This window comes from Falco rusticolus, chromosome 9 (genome assembly GCF_015220075.1).
Source record: "Falco rusticolus isolate bFalRus1 chromosome 9, bFalRus1.pri, whole genome shotgun sequence".
NCBI classification, from domain to species: domain Eukaryota; kingdom Metazoa; phylum Chordata; class Aves; order Falconiformes; family Falconidae; genus Falco; species Falco rusticolus.
In genome coordinates, this window is record NC_051195.1 from 16,308,331 (window position 1) to 16,332,498 (window position 24,168).

The 24,168-nt window shown below is 36.8% G+C and overlaps 1 protein-coding gene across 1 annotated transcript in view; it reads left to right on the forward strand.

The window, feature by feature from the left end:
• The window catches only part of CABCOCO1 (ciliary associated calcium binding coiled-coil 1), a 56,796-nt gene that overhangs the window by 11,469 nt on the left and 21,159 nt on the right, over window positions 1-24,168 (forward strand). Inside the window, exons 3-5 of the mRNA XM_037400070.1 lie at window positions 880-1,049; window positions 4,191-4,335; window positions 10,000-10,072. Coding sequence (XP_037255967.1) covers window positions 880-1,049; window positions 4,191-4,335; window positions 10,000-10,072 — 388 coding nt within the window. The remainder of the gene's footprint in view (window positions 1-879; window positions 1,050-4,190; window positions 4,336-9,999; window positions 10,073-24,168) is intronic.

The following is a 24,168-nucleotide window of genomic DNA, read 5'->3' on the forward strand; positions in this document are numbered from 1 at the left end:
CAAGGATTGCTTTAATGTAAAACTTAACTACCTGAGAAATGGCTGAAGTTATACGGCAAGGACTGCAGACTGAAGTCCTAACCCTCATTCCTTCTCTTCACGTAGAAAAATGTGCACGATTATTGTAAAAGACATAACTAATTCCGTGTTTAGATAGAGTAGACATAAATGTGTCAGCAACCGCATGGTCTCCTACAAGTGAGTGTATTTTTTTCATTAATTATTCAAGCTAAAGAAAGTGGAAAAATTTCTACAGTGTGCCAGTAAAATAGGACGACACTCTTCTTAAATATCTTGGCCATTTTGCAAGTGGAATTTAAACTTCTAAATATTTTAGGTACTTTCAATAATTTTATATTATAGTATTTACATTATTTTTCAAATGTAATTTTTCTTCAGAGGCTACATGAAAAATAACCTTGAAAGGGAAGGAAGATCTTTTTAGTACTGCAAAACTGTCTCAATCAGAGTGAAAGAGAGGTAGTAGAAAAGCAGAGACTAATTGTTCCATTTCAACCTACAAACCCTTTCTTGAACAAACACAGATTTTTCTCTGGGATTTTCAGTGTATTACTCTTTGAAGTTTGTAATGTTCTTATTTTTTTTTTGTTTCATTAATTGTATTTTAATAGTTAAATAGTGTCTGTTGAAACCTGTAGGTGTTTGTTTACTTTTTTTCAGTTAATACGTCCTCTGATCATAAATGTTTGTACCTAGAAATGAATATAGCTAAGTACCAGGAAGACATGTAAATATATATAAAAGATAGTAGTAGTAAATAGTATAGATATAATTATTGATAATTTACAGACTAACATAAACTTTGGAATCTGTAATTTATTTTTTCATTTTGTTATTTTACTCTGCGATTTCTTCTAGAAAGCTGGAAGAATTTCTGAATTTTAAACAATTGAAGACATCTTTGAAAGAAGCTGTTTTGCTAGATTATTATACTGCGGGATTTTGGTGGGCTAAAGAAATGAACTTCAGTCTTATACAGCTCTCAGGATTCATGGATCTATTAAATTTCCTGTTGGAGAACCTCAGTGGTAAGTATAATTTAAAATTGTAAAAGAAATATCTGAAGTGGAAGACAATAATATTTTCCAATCATTTTAATAAAGTAATATTTAATTGCAAGTAATGGTAAAACAATATATTTTCCTTTTGAATGTTGGCTTGTACCTAAAAATAATTCTTGTCCACAGACATTAAACTTTTGTTAGGGACAACTGTAGTCTTTTTAACAGAGTATCCCTCAGTCTTTGTTTGTACAGTATGTGGTACAAAAGGGCCAGGTCCTGAAAAGACCTCGTCTTTGCTATGGTAAAATAAATAATAATTACAGTAGAGGGAGAGCAAGGAGCTCCTAAATTCCAATTCCAGCTGCCTCAGTGACTGACTCACTGTAGCCTTGGGCACATTTCTCTGCTGTTTGAGGTATTCAGTACATCCTGTAGCATTATAGCAGGTGAATTGCATTTATTTTATCCTTGGAGGTCAACTCTCAGGCAGCTTTCTATGTGGGAAATGCTGCACTTCTGGCACAAAATATATCAGTTAACTAAAGACTGGTGAGGGAAGTAAACTGGCATCACTGCCGAAGATGAAAAATTGACAATGAAAGTACTGTAGCTCTTGTGGCTATGAGGAAATTTGCAACAAAGCATGTGGCTTGGGTCTAGTGAGACAAAAAGCCAGAAAAAATGGTAGCAACATCCTCTAAAACCCATTTTTCAGAGATCACAATGCTTACTTAATATTCACTTTGAAGGTGATTATGTTGAGAAAAGTCCATCCCAGAGGAAGAGCAACAGGACTCAGAAGTTCCATTCAAAAAGATGAATATTTAAAATCAACCTCATAATAGTTATTATACTCTTTCATTGTAATTTAATTCAAGGGCCTTTCTGACTTGGATTTTTGGCAGAATATGTACGTGCTTTATGATCATTGGAATTCCAGTTGTCCTTCCTGTCTCCAATGAGAAAGTATCTTAACATATGCTAACGGTATTAATATAACAATGGAGAAGAATGGAAACATGTCAGAAATCAGTTTTATGAGACAGTATGTAATGTGTGTGTACTGGACAGGCTGGTAGCACAACCGATTGTTAAAGCTGACTGACATTTTTCAGGAATGTGAGCTTAGCTGCATGAAGCTTTGCCAAACTTTAACTCTTTAAGCTGAAATTTTCCATGGTAGTCTCTGCCTCTGATTAATTTTTATATATAAAATTACAGCTAAAACAGTTCAGTGGGCTTGCAGACAGAGGCTGTGGAAATAAAAAGTATGATTTTGTGCCTTTTTAATTTTTTTTAACAGCTCTAATACCGCTATGCTTTGAGGTAAAGACATAAGGTTTGGCAAGCAAGCGTTGTGAACTTTTTGCTGTCCTGTGAAAATCTATTCAGATTTGGCTAAGATACATGGATTTTAGGGAAAGAAAATGCAGTTTGTAAATGCTCACAGGAGACTTCTTGTATTTTCTTCACAGCTAAGTTCCCCAAATAATCCATCTAAAAGTATGCTGTAGCCCAGGGCTGAGATGAATTTCGTTGTAATTACTGTTCTCAGCTAGTGCAAGTTCCAAAACCAAACATTTCAACCAAGAGCAAAACGCTAATGTCTTCTATATTAATGACCATTTGCTTTCCCTTCCCTACACCGGACCCAAGCAGCCTGGAGAGTTAAACTGGTTTAACCATAAAGGCAAGAGTAGCATGGAGCGAGAGGAATGGATTTAGAGAAGGGAGGGTATTGTAAACTCATTTAAGGCTGGTAAAGTAGTGAGAAAAAAAAAATGAGGTTTGGAATCTGAAGACTTTGGTTGCTCGGAAGCCAGAATGAATTAATTACATTATTTGATTCATCTTCTATACATTGAGGGTAAAGTGCTCCTTACTTCACAGAAGTACTGCGAGAGCCTTCCTGAGAAAGGCTGTATGGGCTGACAATCAGATGTGCAGAGGAAAGAGAAAATTTGGATTAGCTGGTGGCAAACCTGGGCCTGGCTGTTGTGACTTATTATGAACTTGTTATGTGGCTTCGCTTCCCTACTAACTGTGATATTTCTGATTCTATTACTGTTTCTCATTTCCCATGGCTTCTATTTCCTCCACGTTCTCTATATTTCTTTCTTGTTTCTTCCATTATGGTTATTTATATTGTGCTGCCTCTGATACTGAAAACCGAGGTGAATTTTTTAGGGTTATGATTGCTGTACTACTAAAGGGCAAAACTATAAAGACCAGAATCTTGTAAGTCTTTTAATTTGTTTTCTGTACTAAGAACCAAGGAGTGGATCAGTAGAGAATTAAAACAATAAGGAAAATAAATCTATTTCACCAGTGGTGGATATTTCCCCATTTTCTACTCTAAATTTTTTAGACTTAGAAAGAACAAGTAAACTGTGTTCAAAACTTTTTTATTTAACATCACCATGGTTCTAGTGGTGGCGCACACTGTATGCAAGTCAGAAAGATGAATCCTTTCTTTTTAAAGGTTCAGCAGACACTGGTATATTTCAGATTTTCCTCTTTGACAAGACAGTTAACAAAAATAATTTAAATTTTATTTCAAATTTGTTTTGGCATTTGTTTTTGATTTCCAGGATAAAAATGTAAAAATTATCTAATTTTGGCAGGGGGATAGGGGGGTGGAGGGGTGCATAAATGTCTCCAAGTTTGATGATACAGGCAGAATATTGTGCATATTAATGTTTAACCAATTATGACTGTAAGCACTTAAATGGTTATCCTTTTTATTATCTGTTCATGTATTAATGGTTTATGTTGCAAGCGGCATGGTCAGAAGCACGTTTTTGTACATTACATAAACGACAATAAATTTATTTTGAAGATAAACATCTCAAATTTACATAGTATTCTGCCTGTACTTATCTCTGCATAAGAGGCCAAGCTGTAGTATCTGAAACACCCATTATTGTGATCCTTATGTTGTGAAGGTGGATCAGTGCTTTTGTGATGGAATTTTAATGCACATCTTATTGATAAGAACAATGGCAACAGACAAAAATGTTAGGCTGCTGTCACTTTCTAAGTTTCTACATGGCCCCTCACTTCTTAAACTTCAAGAAGTCTTATAATTAAAATGGGCCAAAAAACCCCACCACCTCACACTGTCACATTTATAAGTATTTTTTGTTCTTTGGGATTACTTTGCAGACAAACGTGTGACCTTAGGAGAGAATTTAAAAGAACTTGGAAGAGCAATGGCTGGAATAGGAAAAACTGATTCAGAAAGAAGTGGTGACTTGAATTTCTTCAGCATTGAGCAAGCCAAAGCAGTCATTGATTACTTGACTGACAGGTATTTATTTCTACCGGATCTGTTATTTCTTATTTGAATAATTTAACATGATGGGAAATTGGCTGATAAAATAAGCTAAAATTGTCTAACTGGGTATGTCCTTACTTTAAAACATCAAAAAGAAGAGAGAATTTGCGAGTAGCAGTAAAGATCTGGCCTCAGATGTCAAAGCCCAGGAAAGTAATAGCCTGGAAGTTTTCAGCATAATCTTACATTTTGATAAAACTTCCTTCTGAGTTTTGTTTTGGGTGATAAAAACAAAAAAGGGAGAGTGGTGTATAGAGAATATTCTTGGTTTGCTTTTAAAACATTCTACTTTTAGATTCTACCTAAAAAAATTCCTAGGTCTTGCCTATAACTTTAAATATTTGTCTGGTCTTGACAGCTGTAGTGGACTTTTTAGGTTGGTTTAGTTACGCACTTTACAGAATTAAGGCTATGGTCAGGCATGAGTCACAAAATTATGCATTTCAAAGTTATCAAAAGTTCCATATCAGAAATGAAAAGGTTTCATGACAGCTCTCAGCTTTTAAACAGAGACACAGAAAGAGATAAAAAGAGCAATAATTAAATTATTTATCTAAGAAAAAAATTAAGGGTCTGATAGCACCCAATCACACCTCTCCAGGTAAAGCCTTAACTATAATGTATACAAACCTTTCTCCACTGAAATGCTGTAGTTAAGACAGTGGCTGTACTCGTATACCGTTGTTTCCAATACATGATGGACAGAATAGTTCTCAAGCTGTTATGTCACCCATGAATGTCAGGGGCAAGGAGATGGAAAATGGAGAAGGTACTACTGCAATGTATGCTCAGACACTGTACTACATCTGTGGCCCTTCAGCTTGTTTTCTGACCTGAATGGTGGTTAAATGGAGAGATTTTGTGGTAGATAGGCATAAGAAGTAAGTAAGGTCATGACTGATCCATACACAGAATTGTTGGGAATTTTCTGACTGTTCTATTAGAATCATAGAATGGTTTAGATTGGAAGGGACATTAAGGATCACCTAGCTCCAAGCTCCCTGCCATGTGCAGGGACCTTCCCCTAGACCAGGTTGCTCTAAGCCCCATCCAACCTGGCCTTGAACTCTTCCAGGAACAGGGTATCTGTCACTTCTCTGGGCAACCTGTTGCAGTGTCTCACCACCCTCACAATAAAAAGTTTCTTTCTAATATCTAGTCTAAATCTACCCTCTTTTGCTTTAAAACCATTACCCCTTGTCCTGTTGCTACAGGCCCTACTAAAAAGTCTGTCCCTGTCTTTCTTAGAAGCCCCCTTTAAGTACTGGTATGGTGCAATAAGGTGTCCCCAGAGCCTTCTCTTCTCCAGGCTGAACAACCTCAACTCTCTCAGCCTGTCTTCATAGGAGAGGTGCTCCAGCCCTCTGATCATTTTTGTGGCCCTCCTCTGGACTTACTCCAAAAGGGTCCATGTCCTTCTTGTGTTGGAGGCCACAGAGCTGGACGCAGGACTCTGGGTGTGGTCTCACTAGAATGGAGTAGAGGGGGAGAATTGCCTCCCCCAGCCTGCTGGCCACGCTTCTTTTGATGCAGCCCAGGGTATGGTTGGCTTTCTGGGCTGCAAGTGCACATTGCCAGGTCATGCTGAGCTTCTTGTCAACCAACACTTTCAAGTCTTTCTCCCCAGAACTGCTTTAAGTCTTTTGCTAGGAAAAGTTTAACGCATCAAAGAGGTGTTTTTAGAGTGTTTTCCTGGATGCAGAAAAGTATTTCCTCTTGAAGACAGACAAAAATACTAGGATTGCTGATAGCCTTCCAGTTTAGGGTACTCAGATTCAGACTGGGGATTTAACCCATCACAGGTGATCTCTCTTACAATTGGGCTATAAAGTTTATCTCTTTGACAAGAGATATCTCTGCTCTCTGATTTTTTTCTTTTGTTTCTTTTTCATGGAAAATATAAAAAAAATCAGGTTCTTCCCATATGAAATAAGAACATGTCTTTAAATCTCAAATTTCTCTAGTCAAGGCAAATCAATGTCCTGCCAAGTATTAGCCCTAAACTAAAAGGAAACTTGGCATTTAAGATGTCTCACTCCACTTCTTTTACTTCTCCCTTCCTGTCTGTGCCTTTTGTATATTTATTTGGAACAAATGTTCTTTTCACGTAGCACGTCTATAGCTCTTGTATAAATTACCCGTTGAGAAGTATCTTGTCCGTGAAGTAATTCCTTCACAGTCACGAGAATTTCATCCAAGAGATTAGGTGCTCCATTCTGCTACCACTGAGGTATTAACTGTGAGGGAATACAATCAAGCCACAAGACTTTTGCAGAAGAATGGTATTTTGGTAACCAAATGTCTGACTGTATGTTCAAATTGCTCAATTTATTACAAGTCTGTATTGTTGCAACATCATGGATATACACACATACACTGAAATGTGTCATATGCATCCAGTTTATACAGTCCATTATTTCAGTAATTTGAATATTTTTTTTCTAAGCAAGAACTGAATCAGCACACTTATGTCAGTGTATTTTGAACTTCATGAACTCAGAAATAGGTTGACTGAGTTTTATTACAATTCAAATTAATGTATTACTTCAACATTTTTTCTTGTTCTTCACTTCTTTTGTTTAATTTTAAATGATAGGCCTATAGCTTTTTTTTCTACTCAAGATAGTATGACATGTTTTAGTTCAGATCACATTTTTACAGATGAGCTATAAACCCATGGGATTTATAATGGAAATGCGGACAAATGCTTAACCACGTTGACACAAACTGTGCAGCAACTATAATGACACCTTCAGGTTTGGTGGAAGGTGACAGTTATCATCTTTTTATCTTATCTCCTTGGGCAAACACACATCAACATAGCTCTTGACATTTTCTTTTAGGAAGCAGTGGAGCTAGGGAAATATGTCATTGTTAATCACCTTCAGATTCTCATATGACATCATAAGAGGATCTATTCTTAACAATCTTACTTTCGTAAGTAACATAATTTTTGTGTAATTGCTAAAAACATTGGTATGGAATTTTTTGTCTAACAACAGATGCAAACAAAAAAGCATTTTATATAATGCCTGATAGAAGGAAGAAAACTACACTGCTGTTTCAAAATAAATACTGATGTATGATTTAAATGGTTGGATTTAAAGACCATTAAAAGGAGGAATTTTTTCTTTGATACAGGATTAAGGGCGCCAGGTTGGACAGAGTTCTGATTAAAAAAAAATAAACAAAAATCAGAAATATCAAAAGTAATTACTTATATTTTGGGGAATATTATAAATTATCTATACCTGTAACATAGTCCATAAAGAATATCATAACATATTTAGAGGGGCAGGGGAAGAACTCTTTTTCAGGTGCGGTAAATCTGGTTTATTTCCAAGGAACTGGAATAAATGAAAGAAAAAAGTTTGAAATGTTAAGTTCTGACAGTGCAGTGTGAAAGATATATATGCTATTTCTTGTGGATCTGTGATGTTCATAAAATATTTTTTATCTTTTTTCAAAAAATCCCTGTTAGAATTTTACCAAATAAAAGGTGTGTATGTGAGGGGATATATATTTTCAAAAATTGGTGGGAGTCATTTCCAAATTAAGTCCTGAGGTCTGCTTAAACATAATTCCTGTATCTCCACTGAAATACGGCAGGAATTCTTTGATGAAGAACTGCAATAAAAATGTACTGCAAATGAAATGGCAAATATTGTAACAACTTAATCAATTGCCTATGTGCTTTGGGTTTGGGGGAAGGGAACTTGTAGTTTATGGTAGCCAAATTTCTTATGCAAGTTGGTAAACAAATATGTTTTTTAACTAATGGTAATTGAATGACTGAATTAAATGTAACTGTAGAATAAAACTTTTATGCGGCACTTAAAGAGCCAAATGTTCAATGAGGCTGCCATAATACTTCTCACCAAATTAGAAAATGCATCTGTACATATGTTCAAAGACGTCAGCGCCCATTTGGGTAAAAATGTATTTGAAAGTTTCACAGATGCATTTGGCTAACTGCTGGGAGATGTACCATTGTCCTGCAAGAGAGGCAGGCCGTGCCACCGATTTATTCTCCTAATTCTGAGCTGCTTTTATGGGCTGGAAGAACCACTACTGTATGTTAGTCAGCACTTCAGCACTGCTAAAATTATAGCAAATTGTCTCTGGTCTGTAGTATTTTGTGGAACCTGTGGCTGCGTGTAGGTACCAGTGGTGATTCAGGGAAGGATGGTCAGCTAAAGTACGGTGGTACCGAGCATTGACTCCCACAGCCAGCTTCTCTGCTACCTCCCGGAGACCTGTGTCCCACTGTAGCCGCCTCTCGCTTTGCAGGTGGAGCCCTTCTGCTGGGATGCGAGGCTGCTGAGGCTGGAGCCCCAGGGCTGTGGGAGAGCCAGCCAGGGCGGCACCTTGGGGACTGGCTCTCTGAGAGCCTCGAAGAGCACCAGGTGTCGAAGAGCAGCCCGTGCTGGGCTGTGTGGCCAGGCACTGGCATTGTAAACACGCTTTCATAGCATTAGCATGGTATCCACCAGCTAGCAGCAGGGTCTTTAGCATTAGCTAGATAATTGCATATGTTGGGTGTCGTGGTTACCTTCACAGACCTGTGGGAAAACTGAGGTTGGAAGGGGGACTTCTGGAAGCCATCTAGTCCAAAGCCCTTCTCACAGCAGGCCTCAATATTCCAGGTGTGGCCTTGCCAAGTGCCAAGCCGAGAGGCATTGCTGTCCCAGTTGATGGTTCGCTTGAGAACCTGTTTCCTGTCCTTAGCCAGAAAGCACAGGAACCAGTTAGAAATGCTGCCTGCAAATATTACTCTTATCTTTTGTGGCTATATCAGGCATGAGTGTGATAAACTCTTGGAGTCATTCTTCAACCTGGAGTTGCTGTGAAATCACATTCTTAAATCCTATGTCAAAATGACATGACAGAAGCCAGTTCTCTACTGCGATTTTAAGAGAGTAAGTAATTATTACAGATGGACTGTGACAAACCAAACCTCTGATTAAACAAATGCCATATCATTCATTATTAGGAAAAAGAAGGAAGAAAAATATTTAAAACATGTGAAAAGGAAAGCTGTATATATTTTAAGGAAGATAAATATTTTAGGCCATTGAGAAAGTCTACTTAAAGTTACTTTTTCTGTAATACACAAAATTCCCATGTGTCAATCTAATTTTTTAGGGTTTTTTTGAGGGAATACTATGCTGATTTTGTAACATGACCGTGAGAGAATAAATGCTTCCATTCTCCATTATTTTGATGTTCCAAGATCAAACTCGCTCCCTGGACTGGTAGCCCATCCCAGAATATGAACGCTGATTTGGCTTTGTTTCCTTCTTGTCCATGATTGCTGATACTAAAGGCATAAGTATCCTGGTGATAAGTGTTTCAGGAATTGCTTTTTTCAGAGTAGAACTTTGTCTTCTCAGAGTTCAATTTCATAAGGACAAAGTGGTTGTATTTTTAAGTATCATACTGTATTTTCTATGGCCATCTGATAGTTAATCCTGTAAATTAAATATTCTGCACTTTGTAGCTAAAGTTAAACAATGGTCTCTTTTTAAAATTTGGAATATTACTATGCTGCAGAGCAACTCTTTAACAGAATTTTTAATATTGTTACCTTTCCAAAGACTTACAGCTGTAATAGTACTATGTTCTCTTGTTTTCCAGCTTATTTAGACACCATAAACTATATGAATACCTCTTCCACAGTCCTAGAGAAAAACTGGTGATAAGTAACGAGGTAAGTCATTTATAGAGATGGAACTCATTATGTAGAGTTATTTAATGAATGCACCATGGCATATGTTTTATATTGCTCAAAGCAACTTCATGTCAACATTACTGCATTACTAATGTAAAATGGCTGATTAAAGAATACAAGTTAGATGTTTTGATCCTTATATTCAAAACTAATTTTGGATTTCAAAAAAGTGTAAATGTATTGCTTGGTTAAGATGTTAGTTGTGTTAAATTGGGAATACTTTTGTGTATGTATTTATAAGTTGATGCATGTAACTTGAATTAGCAATGCATGAGCCTGACTACTTTAAAATCAGCAATCAAAATCAGAAAAGGTTGTGCACCAAGCCTAGACTGACCACAGTCCTGATATTTATGTATGCATGTGTATGTAGAGGTTTTTTTCTACTGTTGCCACCAACAGTTAAGTATACTGACTGTAAAGAAACAAGCTAGCTAGAAATTCAGCATTTTGAAAGCATTCTGTTAATAATAGTGAACTGGCTTGACTGTAAACTTTGCCATGTATTCTAACTTATATGTGCAGAAATACATAGGAGAATGCATTGATGCAGGATGTGGCCTTTAATCAAATGGACAGATTGAATTCATCAAATAAACCTTCCTTTAGCCTGACTGTGTGTTTTGAGGATATATGATACAAAACATGGGAAAGAATTTACATTGATAATATATATTAGGAGACAACTGGTTGCTCAGAGAGGCATGGTAGTAGAATTTTTTGATGGCACTTATATTTTAGTGAAGTTAAAATTAATGCTCTGGAAGATTTTCTTTACACTTTAAGCTGGTGGTTTGACTCTGTAAATGATGTGGGATAATTTCTTTCTGTGTTGCTTTTATTTGCTATATGGCTGTTGCCATATTTTAAAAAAGAAGGACTTTTCTTGTCATGGATGCAAATATTTGGGAATTATTCTCATCATTTGTTAGGTGGGTTGAAATTCCAACTATAATGAAATCAGTGATAGAACTGTCATTACATAAGTAGAGCAGGATTTCAGTGTTACTGTGTTAGGGTTGTTTTTTTATATTAGCTAATCAGATCAGCGGCTGGTTAGCACTTTCTAATTGGTAAAATTATTTTTAATGAGGCTTTGATTAAGTAATTTCTTGTGTAAATTTGGGTAATGTATCTTATCAATTGTAGACTAGCTTAAAAGTAATATCTTTGTGGTTTTTTAAAACCCATTTCTGGGTGGCTGAGATCAGTGTACACTGTCCCAGCCACAGAAGAGTAGTTGTGCACAGTCTGCCTGCTGGGGACTGCTGCTTCTGCTGAAGGTACCACCTCCACTAGGGAATGACAGAAATGTGTTTCTATGAATTACTTCAGTGATGATCCATCAAAGGAACAAGTGTAATCTACAATTATAACTGTCACAAAAACCTTCATGACAATTTTTAGCCATAACTCTTTTATGGCCATTTCTTACCTATGCGCCAGTTCAGTTTAACCCATCTATTTTGTACTCTGAGTTCCATGGCAGAGAGTCTTTTATTTGTCCAACCAAACTGCAATCCCCAAGAAAATCAATACTTACATTCCTGCAGAGTTTATTTTGATAGGGTGACACACTGGTCTTCAGTAAGTAACAATTTAAGGTACTGAAGCTACACGTACAAATTTATGGCATTGTTTGCACTTGCTTTGTGTGTTAAAATGTGATGAGAGGTGAACCCAACCCAGACTTCAAGTTCTTTTGCTACAACTTTGTTGTATTTAGAAATGCTTATCCATAAAGGAGAACATTATTTTCTATTTTTGCAGTCCCTTAGATGCGCAGCTCAAACCCTGACAAGTTAGTAGGGCTGATGGGGTTTGGTGTGTATGAGTATGGCAGGAGCATGCCTGGAGTCATGTGCTCTGCAGTGCACCTGCTTAGGGGACAGAAGGGGGCAGGAGATGGACTGAGATATCTGCGTGCTGAAAGTAGATGATAAATCTATGCTGAAAGGCTGACTGCTGTCCTGCTATTTAGATCAATGTCTTGCCAAAAAAAACACCAAAAAAACAAAACCAAAACCAAACCAAAGACCCCCAAACATATAGACACACCACAGCCCACAGCTGGATATGATCCTTACTCTAAGCTGAGCACTGCTAATGTCTAAAAGTTTTCTTTTAGCTCCAGCAATAAAAGTGTGTTCTTTTGGAATGGGAGACTGTAAATTGTAATGGCCAGATTTACCCAAATAACAAGAACTATGATGCTCCAAGAGCTTAATTACAATATTATCTCTTTTTGCAAATGAAGACTTTGAGACAAGTCAGTGAAATTACTTGCTTCAGCTGAAATAGCTTGCTTTAGTTCAGTGAGTAAATTTGTGCTCCACATGTGCTGAAAGTATTACCTACTGAATAAAAGACCAATAGCCTAACGAGAAGACCTCTTCTTTCAAAGAGATGGAGCTACAACAAATAAAAGCAGTACTTAGTGTTGTAATGGATATCCTTTAAGAGAAACCGCAGTATGTGTTCTCCAGAGAAATCTTGTAGCGATGGATTGTAAACTCATTGGATTTTATTTTTTCTCTAGCACAGGCAATTACACAGTGTTCTCAATCAGGTTTCCTTTTTGATCTTTCACTGCAGTTATTTCCAAATGACCCTGTCATTTCCTGTGTAGAATAAAATCAGACAAGAAAAGGGAAATGACTCAAAACTCAGATTATGCATACAATATCTGTGGCTATGCCACTTAACAAAATTTAAGTTATCTAAATGTGGCATATAATTAGTGGAGCTTCACAGTCTGATTAATATTCTGCATTTGATGCAGTTAGCATAATAGAACCACCTTTGTAAAATGCAGACAGTATTATAGTCTTAAAAAAAAAAAGGTAACAAGTGCCAGGCTAATTTAAATATATTTTTACATTGGCTGAAGCCTTTAAACCAAACTGCCTGAGGTGATCAGATTGCCTAGAAAAAAAAAAGGTTAAAACTGAAAGATGGGAATGCTTGGTTAGATGGTAAAACACACATCACGCATCTAACCTACATTGGCAGTATTTAAAATTTAAAGCTTGCCTTTCCAGCTATCAAATCCCTTGCTTCTCCTTGATTCCAGATCTACAAAGACCTATACATTATGTATGCATGAATACCTGTTAGAAAACATGACGGTACAAGGAATTACTGAGAAGTGTTAAGATTGCCAAATAGATTTGTTGCTTTTTTTCTGTTACTATTATGAGCCGTCCCCCACATTTAGAATGATTACAGAAGAAGCAGTGCTTCAGCTGTTCTGTGGCTATGATCCAAAATAAAATGCTTGTAGTGCTAACATACCAGAGTTCTTCAGGAATATTGTTAAAGATACTGTTTTATCCTTTTGCCCATTCTGGAGGTTTTACTCTCTAGCTGTCATTTAGTATACCTATATTAGCCTGCAATTTCAAAGAAACCAAAAGGAGTACAGACTGTATCTTGATGTGCAGGGAATCAATGGAGCAATTTGTATTGACACGTCAGATCTTGTAACAAAGGTTTAAATTGTTCATACAAAAATTGTGTAGAAGTTTTTATTCTTTTCTATTTCTGTGTTCAGTTAATTTATTTTTCTTTGATAGGATGATATATTACAGCATATCTAGTATTTTTTGCTCACATTTACAAATTGTACCCTTATACTGCAGTTCATGTTTTTGCTGCTCTCTGTTGTGTATTTTTGGATGGAATGAGGCTAAGGTCTTTTGGGATTATGTCTGCTTTGAAACATTTCCTAATAAAAATAATGTGGTTGGTAAATCTAGTTTTATTCCTAGTTGCTTTAGCCAGCCTGATGGAGTAATCTGCTATTTTATGGCCCAGATGACTAGCTAAGTTTGACTTCTTGAAATAGTAGTGTACAATGTAATTTTCTTTAGAGATGTCATAGTGGGTCAGGTTGCAATAAAAATATCGAAGATTAAGTTTAATGGCAGTGCAGATTCAGTATTATAGCAGTCACTAGATATCATCCTCTGTACTTAGAGTTCCAAAACAGTTTCCATTAATGCCTGCTTTCCATTTACTCCTTACTTTCTGAAACATTAAGCTTTTGGACTATGTCTGGTCTTTATGTAGTTGTGGGTTGGGTTTTTTTTGAAAGTTTGAACAAAATCCCTTCTGTGTTTGAATTTAAGAGGGTGGATAGGAAGAATATACTATTTGAAAGCTAATAAAGCCTTTTTTTCTGATGGCAAAAGACCCAAAGTCTGGGACTTTGATATGTAATCCTCATTAGGTGTTGCATATTTAGATTGGTTAGTCAATCATTGTTTAAACAAATTTGCTCAATGATTTCTTGAGAACTGCACTTAAAGATTTATGAAACCAGAACATTTCCATAAGCATATCAGTTCACACTAGAGAGATTCATTCCCCAGCTAATGGAGTGCATGCTTTTCAAAGCTTGGAGGTTTCAGATATTTGTAATGCTTGAAAACCACGGAGTTGATTTTCTGTAGCGTTGTTTTGTAAATATCACCATGGCAAAGACATCAAGTCTGCTTGGAAGGAACATAGGACACAGGACTAGAAGGGACGTCTTCACTTGTCAGCTATAGAGTCACTTTCTCATAGAAAAACATAAAATCCTCTTCAGAAACTTGTCAAAGTCTGTCTCAAAAAGTTAACTTTTTTGTCTTTGCTCTTCCAGTTAGAAAGCTGCCCTGGTGCCTGGTTTCTGTAATGGTCATAAAACTTCTGATTTTCAGTCTAAGCGTATTCATGACAAGCTTACGTGCATTTGTCCTTGTGCCAATTTGTGCCCGTATTGACCTTCAGTTCTTGTTCCATCCCCGGTGTTTATTTTTCTAGTGTATAATGAGGCAGCAATCTTATTGTCAGCCTTCATTTAGCTAAAGTAGAAAAGCCAGCCTTCTCTAATCTTTGCTTTTAAGGTAGGCTTTCGATACATGCGTTCTTACATACGTACCAGCCTCTAGTCATCCTGTTGGCCTTTTTCTATAATTGTTCCACTTTAAATCAGTTTTGTTTGAACCTAAGTGACCAAACTGACATAAAATTGTTGCTGAGATAAAAGCAAGGCCTTGTACAATATCAATAGTGCCTTTTTTTATCTACTGGGAACAGCCTACACGATAGGTCCTAGAATCACATTTTATACCTGTATCATGTGCCTGTCTCATCCTAGGTCTGCTATTCTGGTTCTCCTTTATTACTGTATTTTCCAGCTGAGGTACTCCTAGTGCACAGTAGGTTTTAAAAAAATTATGTCCCTACAATGTCACCTCATAATTTGTCATTGAATACAAGAGTGAATAGTTTTCAAGGTTATTCAGTCCCATCCATATGATATTCCTGCCCTGTCATGAACTGATCATGTCTCTCACATTTGTCTAGAAAATTAGTTATCTTATTAAATAAACTATGAAAATAGTCTGCCATCGTGTATCTTTGATAAACTGATGTTATGTTGTATCCCATTTTTCTTTAATTTCCACGTCCTTATTTATTTTTTTTCTTCAAAACATGTTCCTCAAGCCTTTACTGCTATGAATATCAAAACTACAGCTTCAGTATTTTACAATTATGAATGTTTTAAACTAGCAAACTGGTACTTGGTCTTTTGATGTCTGAGGGGAAATTTTTGATGTCCGTTACAGAACTGTGTAGTACCCAAGACCAGATTACTGAGGTAAGAAGCTGGAGAGCCAGTGGGTTTTGTGACAAAAATCACTGATATTCAGACCTTTGATCTTGAATCTTGCTTTGGCTATAACCAGAGAGATCCTGAAGGACTTGTGATTAATCTGAATGAATAGTGGAGTCTGTTGGAATTGTATGCAGTGTTACTTGAAATATTTTAAGCACACCTTGCACAGCAGAAACCATCCTTGTTTTTCTAAGATTGTCTTTGGTATACTCAGTTGCCAGTAGTGGAGATACACTGACCTTTTAACAGTTAGGTTTTCTTGTCAGCCGCATGCTGGTGGTCTTCTACAGCAATTTTAACATTCCTGAGTTTTGGTAGCTGAATTGTGATGTCCTGAAAGCCAGTGAGAGCTTCAGAGAGTAGAATTTGTAAGCTGGTGCTGGGTACTTTTACAAATCTTGCTTTAGAGAATGACTGACAAGATGGGTTTTAAATTATTTTCTTAGGAAACATCAAATATAAAACAAACCTGCTTTTTAATTCAGTAACATGCATGAAGTCATGAAAGTAAACATTCAGGCAGGAAAAATGCCAAATAGCTGACATAGGCTATGCCTTCCGTATGCTGAATGCTATGGTTCTGACCCAGCCAGCATTTAAACAAGTGCCTCCTTTTAAGCACTTGGGAACTTTTATTTCAATGGACCTATTCACATACACAGAGTTAAACTGAGAAGTGACTGGGGTTGCATTGCTCACAGCAGTCTAGAAGATGAAAAGCTAAAGACACTAGAGGAAAAAAAAATGAAGCTGATAACTTTTTATTTCAGTTGTACAGTAGACAAAGCATCACATTTTCTGACTGTATGGTGTTAAATAAGAGACAGAGGAAAAAAATTGAATTATTAGCAGTAAAACATTTCTGGAACTCTGCAGGAATTAATATATACACAGATGTGTTCTCTGAGATTTTAATTATTCATTTAGAAAGTGGCTTGATTTCTCTGTGTGTGTGTATGTACGTAAACATACATAGTTCTGATAACAGCAGTGATGGCTTATTTACTTGCTGGAATGCAGGTCAACTAGGAATTGTAGGCTTTGACTGAAAGGGCAGACAGCATATTAATGACAGCATGTTTCTGCTGTTCATTGGTATATTGTAAGATCCAGATGACTCAATGCTATATCAGAAAACTATAGTACATGTTTAAAAGTATTTATCAATCAATATGTAAATTATCATGGAAGACAATAAGATTGGCAGAAATGTATTGACTTGGGGAAATTTTAAAATGGCTTACCAAAGTACCCAAAGGTAGACTATTAGGGTATGAATTTTGTTTTATTTTTTTTAGTATTCCTGAATAATGTACTCTTGTTGATGCCCTATGGGAGTTCTTGTTTTACTTGACCAGCATAAAACAAAATAATTGGAGCTGAGCAAAGATTGGTAATTTTGTTTCATAGATGATTCTGAGATTTTTGCAGTTTGATTTAATTCCAGTTTAAAACAAAAAATAAACACTTTTAACAGAATTGCTATTCTTGCATCTCTCTTTAAACTCCCTCACACCAAAGCAGTGCTGTTGAAGACTGTTTCAGAGCCCAAGCTCCATCCTGGTGCCATACAGTGTAGCTGGCTCTGCCAGAGCAAGGTCCACGTGATCCTGGGGTCTGCAGTGTGCCCTCAGCTGTCCATAAGGCATGCTGTTAGAGAGCCAGGAATATAGGTTGCTAGGTCAGCCAATCTGGCAAACTGTGTTGAATGAGCTTTGTATATAAGCTGGTGAGAACCAGGTAGGCTGCTGCTGGCATGTTGGCAGAAAGTAATTTGTGCAAAGTCCATCCTAATTTTGTAGGTAGGTAAGTCAAAGAATAACATTTGTAAGGAATCTGCCCAAAAAAATGACACATTTTACTTCAATGAACCTAATGCATTATGTCTGCTGCACAACAATACTATTTTCAGTGTTAAATTCTTCCATTAACATAGCATGGATTGAGGAGTTATTAAAGAAGGTACTGTGTTTCATTTATATTTTGCTAGTTCAAATTCAGCTGCTTTTTTTTTTTTTTTTTTTTTTTTAAATTGTCTGCCAGTTGCTGGTCTGGTGTGACTTAGTGAAGAGTGGTTTGCCAGAACAATTGCTCTATTTCAAATATTTCCAGCATCATTTTTTTTAATTGGCAGGCAGAAATCCATGAACTTACACTACAGTATACAAATGTTTTTGTACTCCCTACCTTATCTGCAGCTTCTCATCATCATGAAGATTAGATTATATTCATAAAACTATCTGTGGAATGGACAAGTGATGTGATATTTCATGGGAATGTATCCCCATGGGTAAATATTTATGTATCAAATTCATACATCTTGTGACCTTATGTTATGAATAACATGTTGACCTTATTCATATAAATAAACAGCATGGCACATTTTTACTGTGATGATTTATAAATCAATATATTTTTTTATAATTTTTCATCCTTTTTGTTGGTGTTGTACGGACAAATGTATCCAAAGTCTAAATAACAGACAAGTTTTGCAATCCTTTAAAGTCTCTTCTAAAAATGCACCAGTAAGAGTGTATGTTTTCTAATTTCACCTTGAATTTTATGACTTGTCATAAGATACAACATAAAGTGTTTTTACTGAACATTGAATCTGATGTATTTGGATATTTAATTCATAAAACGTTATTTTGATTTCCTATAAATATGCTAAGCTCAGCAAAATGTGGTGTTACTAATTAGAAACCTGAGTTTTATAGGATCTCTGGTTGGTATGTGAGGTAACTTATATTGCTACTTAGGCTTACGTTTAATAAACCTTAGCTAGGAAAATTGTTTAAATTTCAAAGAAAAGATAATAAATAAAATGAGGGCATAGAATATTAATGTGAACTGTGCCTTTATTTTGTTAAAGCATTCAAAATTAAATAGTGGTGGTCTGTTAACAATCTAGGGCTATTTGGCAAGTCTTTAAACTTACTCAATAATCAAAACATAAAAGGACAATGGAAACTTTTCACAATAAAAGAAAAAGGAGTTGAGTACAGAAAGCAAACAAATTATTCTCTGCTTTTTCTTGGTAAGGAGGTGAACTTTATAGGAAGGGCAGCAAGCTCTGAGTTAGGGTTGCCTTTTCCTGTCTTTGTTATAAATTACATCTGTCTGTGAAGAATCCTCTCCAGTTACTTCATGGTTCCTGGCTACGGGGGAGGTGTGCGTGTCTATCTGGAATGGAGCAGAGAAAGGCAGACTGGGGGGAGCCTTCTTTTAATTTTACTGGGTGGGTTTTTTCCCCATTTAGGAAATGGCAATACTTTGCATTAATTTGCCTTGCTTACTAAATATACAGATGGATAAAATGCCTATGTAAATAGAGCATTAACAAAACAATTGTTTTCTTCAACATTTGTATTATTTGTTCTTTGTCGCTTGCTAGACTTTTAGAAGACTTTGATACCGTTTAGGTTCAGTGTAATAACTCAGAATGGTTTTATTAGGGCTTAAATGGGGAAAACATTTGGCAAAGGGATGGACTTTATCCAAAGCATAATGTTTGATTCTTTCATGAGAGTCTGAGTATACTGCAATGATATTATGAGGCACCAGAAATATGGGAAGAAGCTCCCAAATGATACCAGAAGAGCCATATACTTGGGCTTAGTGCACTCTCCGTGCCCTCCTTTCCCTGTGGTAAGCTGAGATAGCCCATGTGCAGCTATGCAGATAGGAGGGAACGGGGCCATGACAAGTTCCTATACTGTTTCTTTCACCATTTAATCCTGAAGCAGGAGTCATTTACAGGATGCTAGTGACAGAGCAGAGGGGAAAATTTTGTTCTTCCAATCCCTGTTTCAGTGTGCACTGACGGCCAGCTTCCACCAGCTCTAGTACACTCAGGTTCACTATCTCCTGTTCTTCTGTTTTGGGAAATAGGTTCCTATCCGTAACTTTCACCAGCCGTAACTAACCTCACACTTTGTGAGTCTCCCTCAAATCCACTGCGTTGCTGATAGAAGCTAAGACTTTATTATGTATTTCCACTTCTGATGCTCAGAAGAGGAATGTAATAGCTGGATTGTACTGTATCTCCTCAGGGTGAGCTTGCAAAGACAGCAGCTGGAGTCTTTTGGAGTTTTATGATTAAGACTATTATCTGAAGTGTTTTATGGGTTGGCTTGCCATTGCACTGTTGAAGATTTGGTAGTGAAGTCATCCTGAGTCCCCTCTTGACCAGCTTAAAACAGCTGAGGAGGAATACTTAGTTGTTTATACATAGTGTTTGCTTTTTCTTCCTTGTAAGAATTGGCAGAATCTTTGGCTGACCTTGAGATGCTAAGGTGGTGATTATTTGTATGAACTTTATTTGCCCCTCCCTCCCCTGGCTGATTCTACCCTCAAATTTTGCCTTTGCCACAGACTGCAAAGCCTATGCCAGAGCCTGCATACATTCTGCAGAGTCACATTGCAAATGGTGCTGTGTCCAGGATAAAACCCAAACATAGATGTTTTCAGCTGAAACACATTAACATTGTGCTCTCCAATTTTTATGATGAGTGGTCCTTCTGATCTTTTTGGTTGGTTCTACAAGAATCCAACAATATTGCAAAATGCAGAAAATGCTGTTACTGCTCTCACAGGACAGAACATTTTACATGCATTACATGCTACTACATGTATTACTGTTTTCTTAGTGTTAGAATTCACATGCTTGGTAAAAGTTTTGTTGTCTCTGTTCTACTTAGATAATGCTACACAAGGAACAACGTCTTCTGTGCAGTTGTTCTGTAGTTTGACTGTGCAAATCAGATTTGGCTTGTGAATACAGTCTAAGGAAATGGCATAGATTCTAAGTGATAAAGATGAATGTTGTGTGCTTCATTTATAGCAAGGCCGTCCAAATATGGTCTCAGAGTTGCGAAAACATCCCGTGCTTGAGAAGTCTTGAATTTTCATAGATTCATAGAATCATTTAGGTTGGAAAAGATCTTTAAGATCATCAGGTCCAACCATTAACCCAGCATTGCCAAGTCCATCGCTAAACCACATCCCTAGGCACCACATCTATGCATTTTTTAAACACCTCCAGAGATGGTGATTCCACCACCTCCCTGGGCAGCCTGTTCCAATGCTTGACCGTGCTTGCAGTAAAGTTTTTCCTAATATCCAATCTAAACCTCCCCTGGCGTAACTTGAGGTTGTTTCCTCTTGTCCTGTCCCTTGTTTCCTGGGAGCAGAGCCCGACCCCCCCTGCCTACAGCCCCTGTCAGGCAGCTGCAGGGAGCGATAAGGGCCCTGCTGAGCCCCCTCCTCTCCAGGCTGAGCCCCCCCAGCCGCCCCCCATCCCACGGGTGCCCCAGCCCCTTCCCCAGCCCCTGCCCGGCTCTGGACACGCTCCAGCCCCTCTGCGTCCCTCTGGCCGTGCGGGGCCACAGCTGGACACAGCGTTCCAGGGGCGGCCTCGCCAGTGCCGTGCCGAGTGCAGGGGGAATTTTGGACTGCTCAAGGCTGTGGGCAAGTTTCAGGCACTACCAGGCTGGAATTCAGGTATGTATCTTCAGATTCACTGAATGTGTGTTGTGAATAGCTTTGCAATACATTGCAACCATTGACAACGTGTAGTACTCTTGTTTAATAAAACAGAGGAGTGATAGGGATGTTCCTTAGAGCTTATTCTACTTCGAATATCTGCCTAACATTCTCTCAGAGTTTTTCTTAGCATTCATTTTGTATTCATGACACCCATTTATCATTTTCATCTCTGTCTGTTATACATTTAGGACTCTTAATGATTTTCTTTTGTTCTAAGGAAGATACTTTGCCAGCTTTTTGTATTCTTCAGCAGTTAGGATGTAGTTGAAGATTTACATTTGGAGAAATGTTAAATTACTGGTAATGATCGTATTTCAAATGAAGTATTTCAAGGTTTTACCCTTACTTAGGCTTGTTGCAGGGGACTATTTTCAATTTTGAGCATTACTGTTGTCCCTGCAGGCCTAGATTAAAAGAAAGTGAGGGTTAGAGGCTTTTTTTTTGCTTTTTTTTTTTTTTTTTTTTTTTAAGTCATACCAGTGATGCATTGTGGTGCCCTCCGGTGGGATTTCTAAAAATGTCATTACATTTCTGTCCATTTTGAGAATGACCCCTTGAGTCTATTGATAGTGCATGCATGCTGGTATGTAACTCAGTACTGAACCATTCATTTCTGTTTAGCAATCACATTTTGTTTGAGAAATCAAGAAATTGTCAAGATGGAAGCAAGGAACCAAACATTGCTCATTTTGACATGACAGAGATTTTATCTTTTGTCCCTTCTTCCTTGCTGCACTTGGAAATATAGCTCTCTGAATTACTGAATGTAAAAATAATATCCTTTTCTTTGCAACCATGGCACAGCAAAACACAATAGGAGAAGTTAAAGACAGGATTTCAGTCTTATCTCCATGTTTCCTAACTACTGCTGGTTTAACTTCAGTTCCTACTCTTGTTATTCATACTGATTTTATTGCAGCATATTTAATTGTCTCTCTTTGTTCTGATCAATCCTCAGTTAAATGGGTAAATAATAAAAGAAAGAGGGTACATAATCAAATTACCAGAAGTAATTGGTCAGTCCAAGCATTACTGGAACTTTATAATGAGCGGAAAGAACAGGGCTTTGGTATCAGAGTCATAAAGGCCAAGCCTTTAAAAACTGACATTGCAAACACATTGCTACACTGCCACATTTTTTGTGAATTTAAATTACAAATTATTGTGTATAATCAGAATCAGAGCAACTGAAAAATCATACAGCATGGATAGACTTTATTAATTTTGGATACAAATGACAGACATTAGACAAGCTTAGAAGTCTGACAGACTAGGAGAATCTTAATATCTGACAAGCACAAGATAAAATGAGAACTTGTGGATTTTTTTTCTTTCATAGTAGTGGGAACATTACACAAACTAATAAGCAGCAAACCATATGCATTAGAATAAAATGTAGAAGTCTGCAGTAAGGGAGCTTCTTTAGGAAACAGGGAAGTTTGAAGACAGTGCGTTAAATGGCCAACAGGACATGGTATATTAAACAAGGGACTGTGGGTTGCTCTAGGAATTGGGAATTAGACACTAAAGTTTTTCAGTGCTTGATTACCATTTTAATACATTTACCACTTTGCAGACTATAACATGAATTGTTCTTGTTCCACTTTGTAGTGAATGCAATTAAAGAGACAACCTGTTTTCTTCCTTAACACTTATCTGTTAATGTACTACCACTTTTAGAAGCAAAATTAACTGCTCAATCAGATAGGCATCAATAACTCCAACCTATACAGAAATATAGAATTTTATTGTTTTATTTTTATTTTGCCTTTTCCTTCCAAATCAGTTGGGGAGGAATGGATGAAGAGCAAAGAAAAGGTAGCATGAATGTTAACAAACTAAACCCTACTCTGGAATTCAGTTGTATAAAGGCCATTTTTATAGATTTGTGCCACTTAGAGGATTCTGTGTGTCAAGTCCAGTAAGTTCGGTATGGCAGGGGGAATAAATAAAGGTTCTTGTTAAAAGTACACTAAACTTGCCCAATGCTACAATAAACAGCATTGGTGCAGCAGGGTGCTGCAGCTTCATTTTTACCTGGTGGTCAGATTGACTCTGTCAACTAGTTCCTTGTTAACACCCAGTTTACTTGGGCTGCATAAAAACTTCAATGTGACACTAATATTCTATTGAACTCCATCTGCAGGGAACAGTAATTTCTACTCATCAATGATATCTCAAATTCTAAAATTAAAGAAATTGTTGAGGTGGGGACTTTTGGACAAATTCATCATGGCATAACCCATGAAAAAGCTTTTAATGTCTCTTCTTCATTTACTGCTGTCAGGTATAAATTTTGAGTGTGCCATTAGGATTTACAATCCAATTCAGGTATCTCCATCTACTGTACCCAAGTAATTTCAGGGGATCTACTATGATTTTATCTCAAATAGACACTACATTACCATAGTGTTTAATGGTAGCAAAATGGAGCCTCAAACTGAAAACTATTAAATTCAAATATATTCTTGCAAAAATGAAAACATCCCATACTTACAGTTGTATAGAATACTGCTATAACTTTGTGATGTGTGTGTACATATAAATGGAGTAGAAAGTGCTGTATTAGTTCATCTTGTGGCTCATTCACAAGTAAGACTTCATATTCAAAACATTTTAACTAATTTTGCTTTGTATTTTCTGTAATAAATTAAGGAGCCTAGTTAGTTTTCAACATTAAGGGAAGGTTGCTGTGGTATTTCTACAATATAACAGGAATTATATTTGTTAATATTGTTTGGGAGCATTTAAATTCTAATCACGCAGCCGAAAGGAAATTTCAAGTAATGGCAAGTAAATTTAAATTACACGACAGTAAAGACTTTCATACCTTTGAAAATATTTCAGCACTGACTTTTTTTTC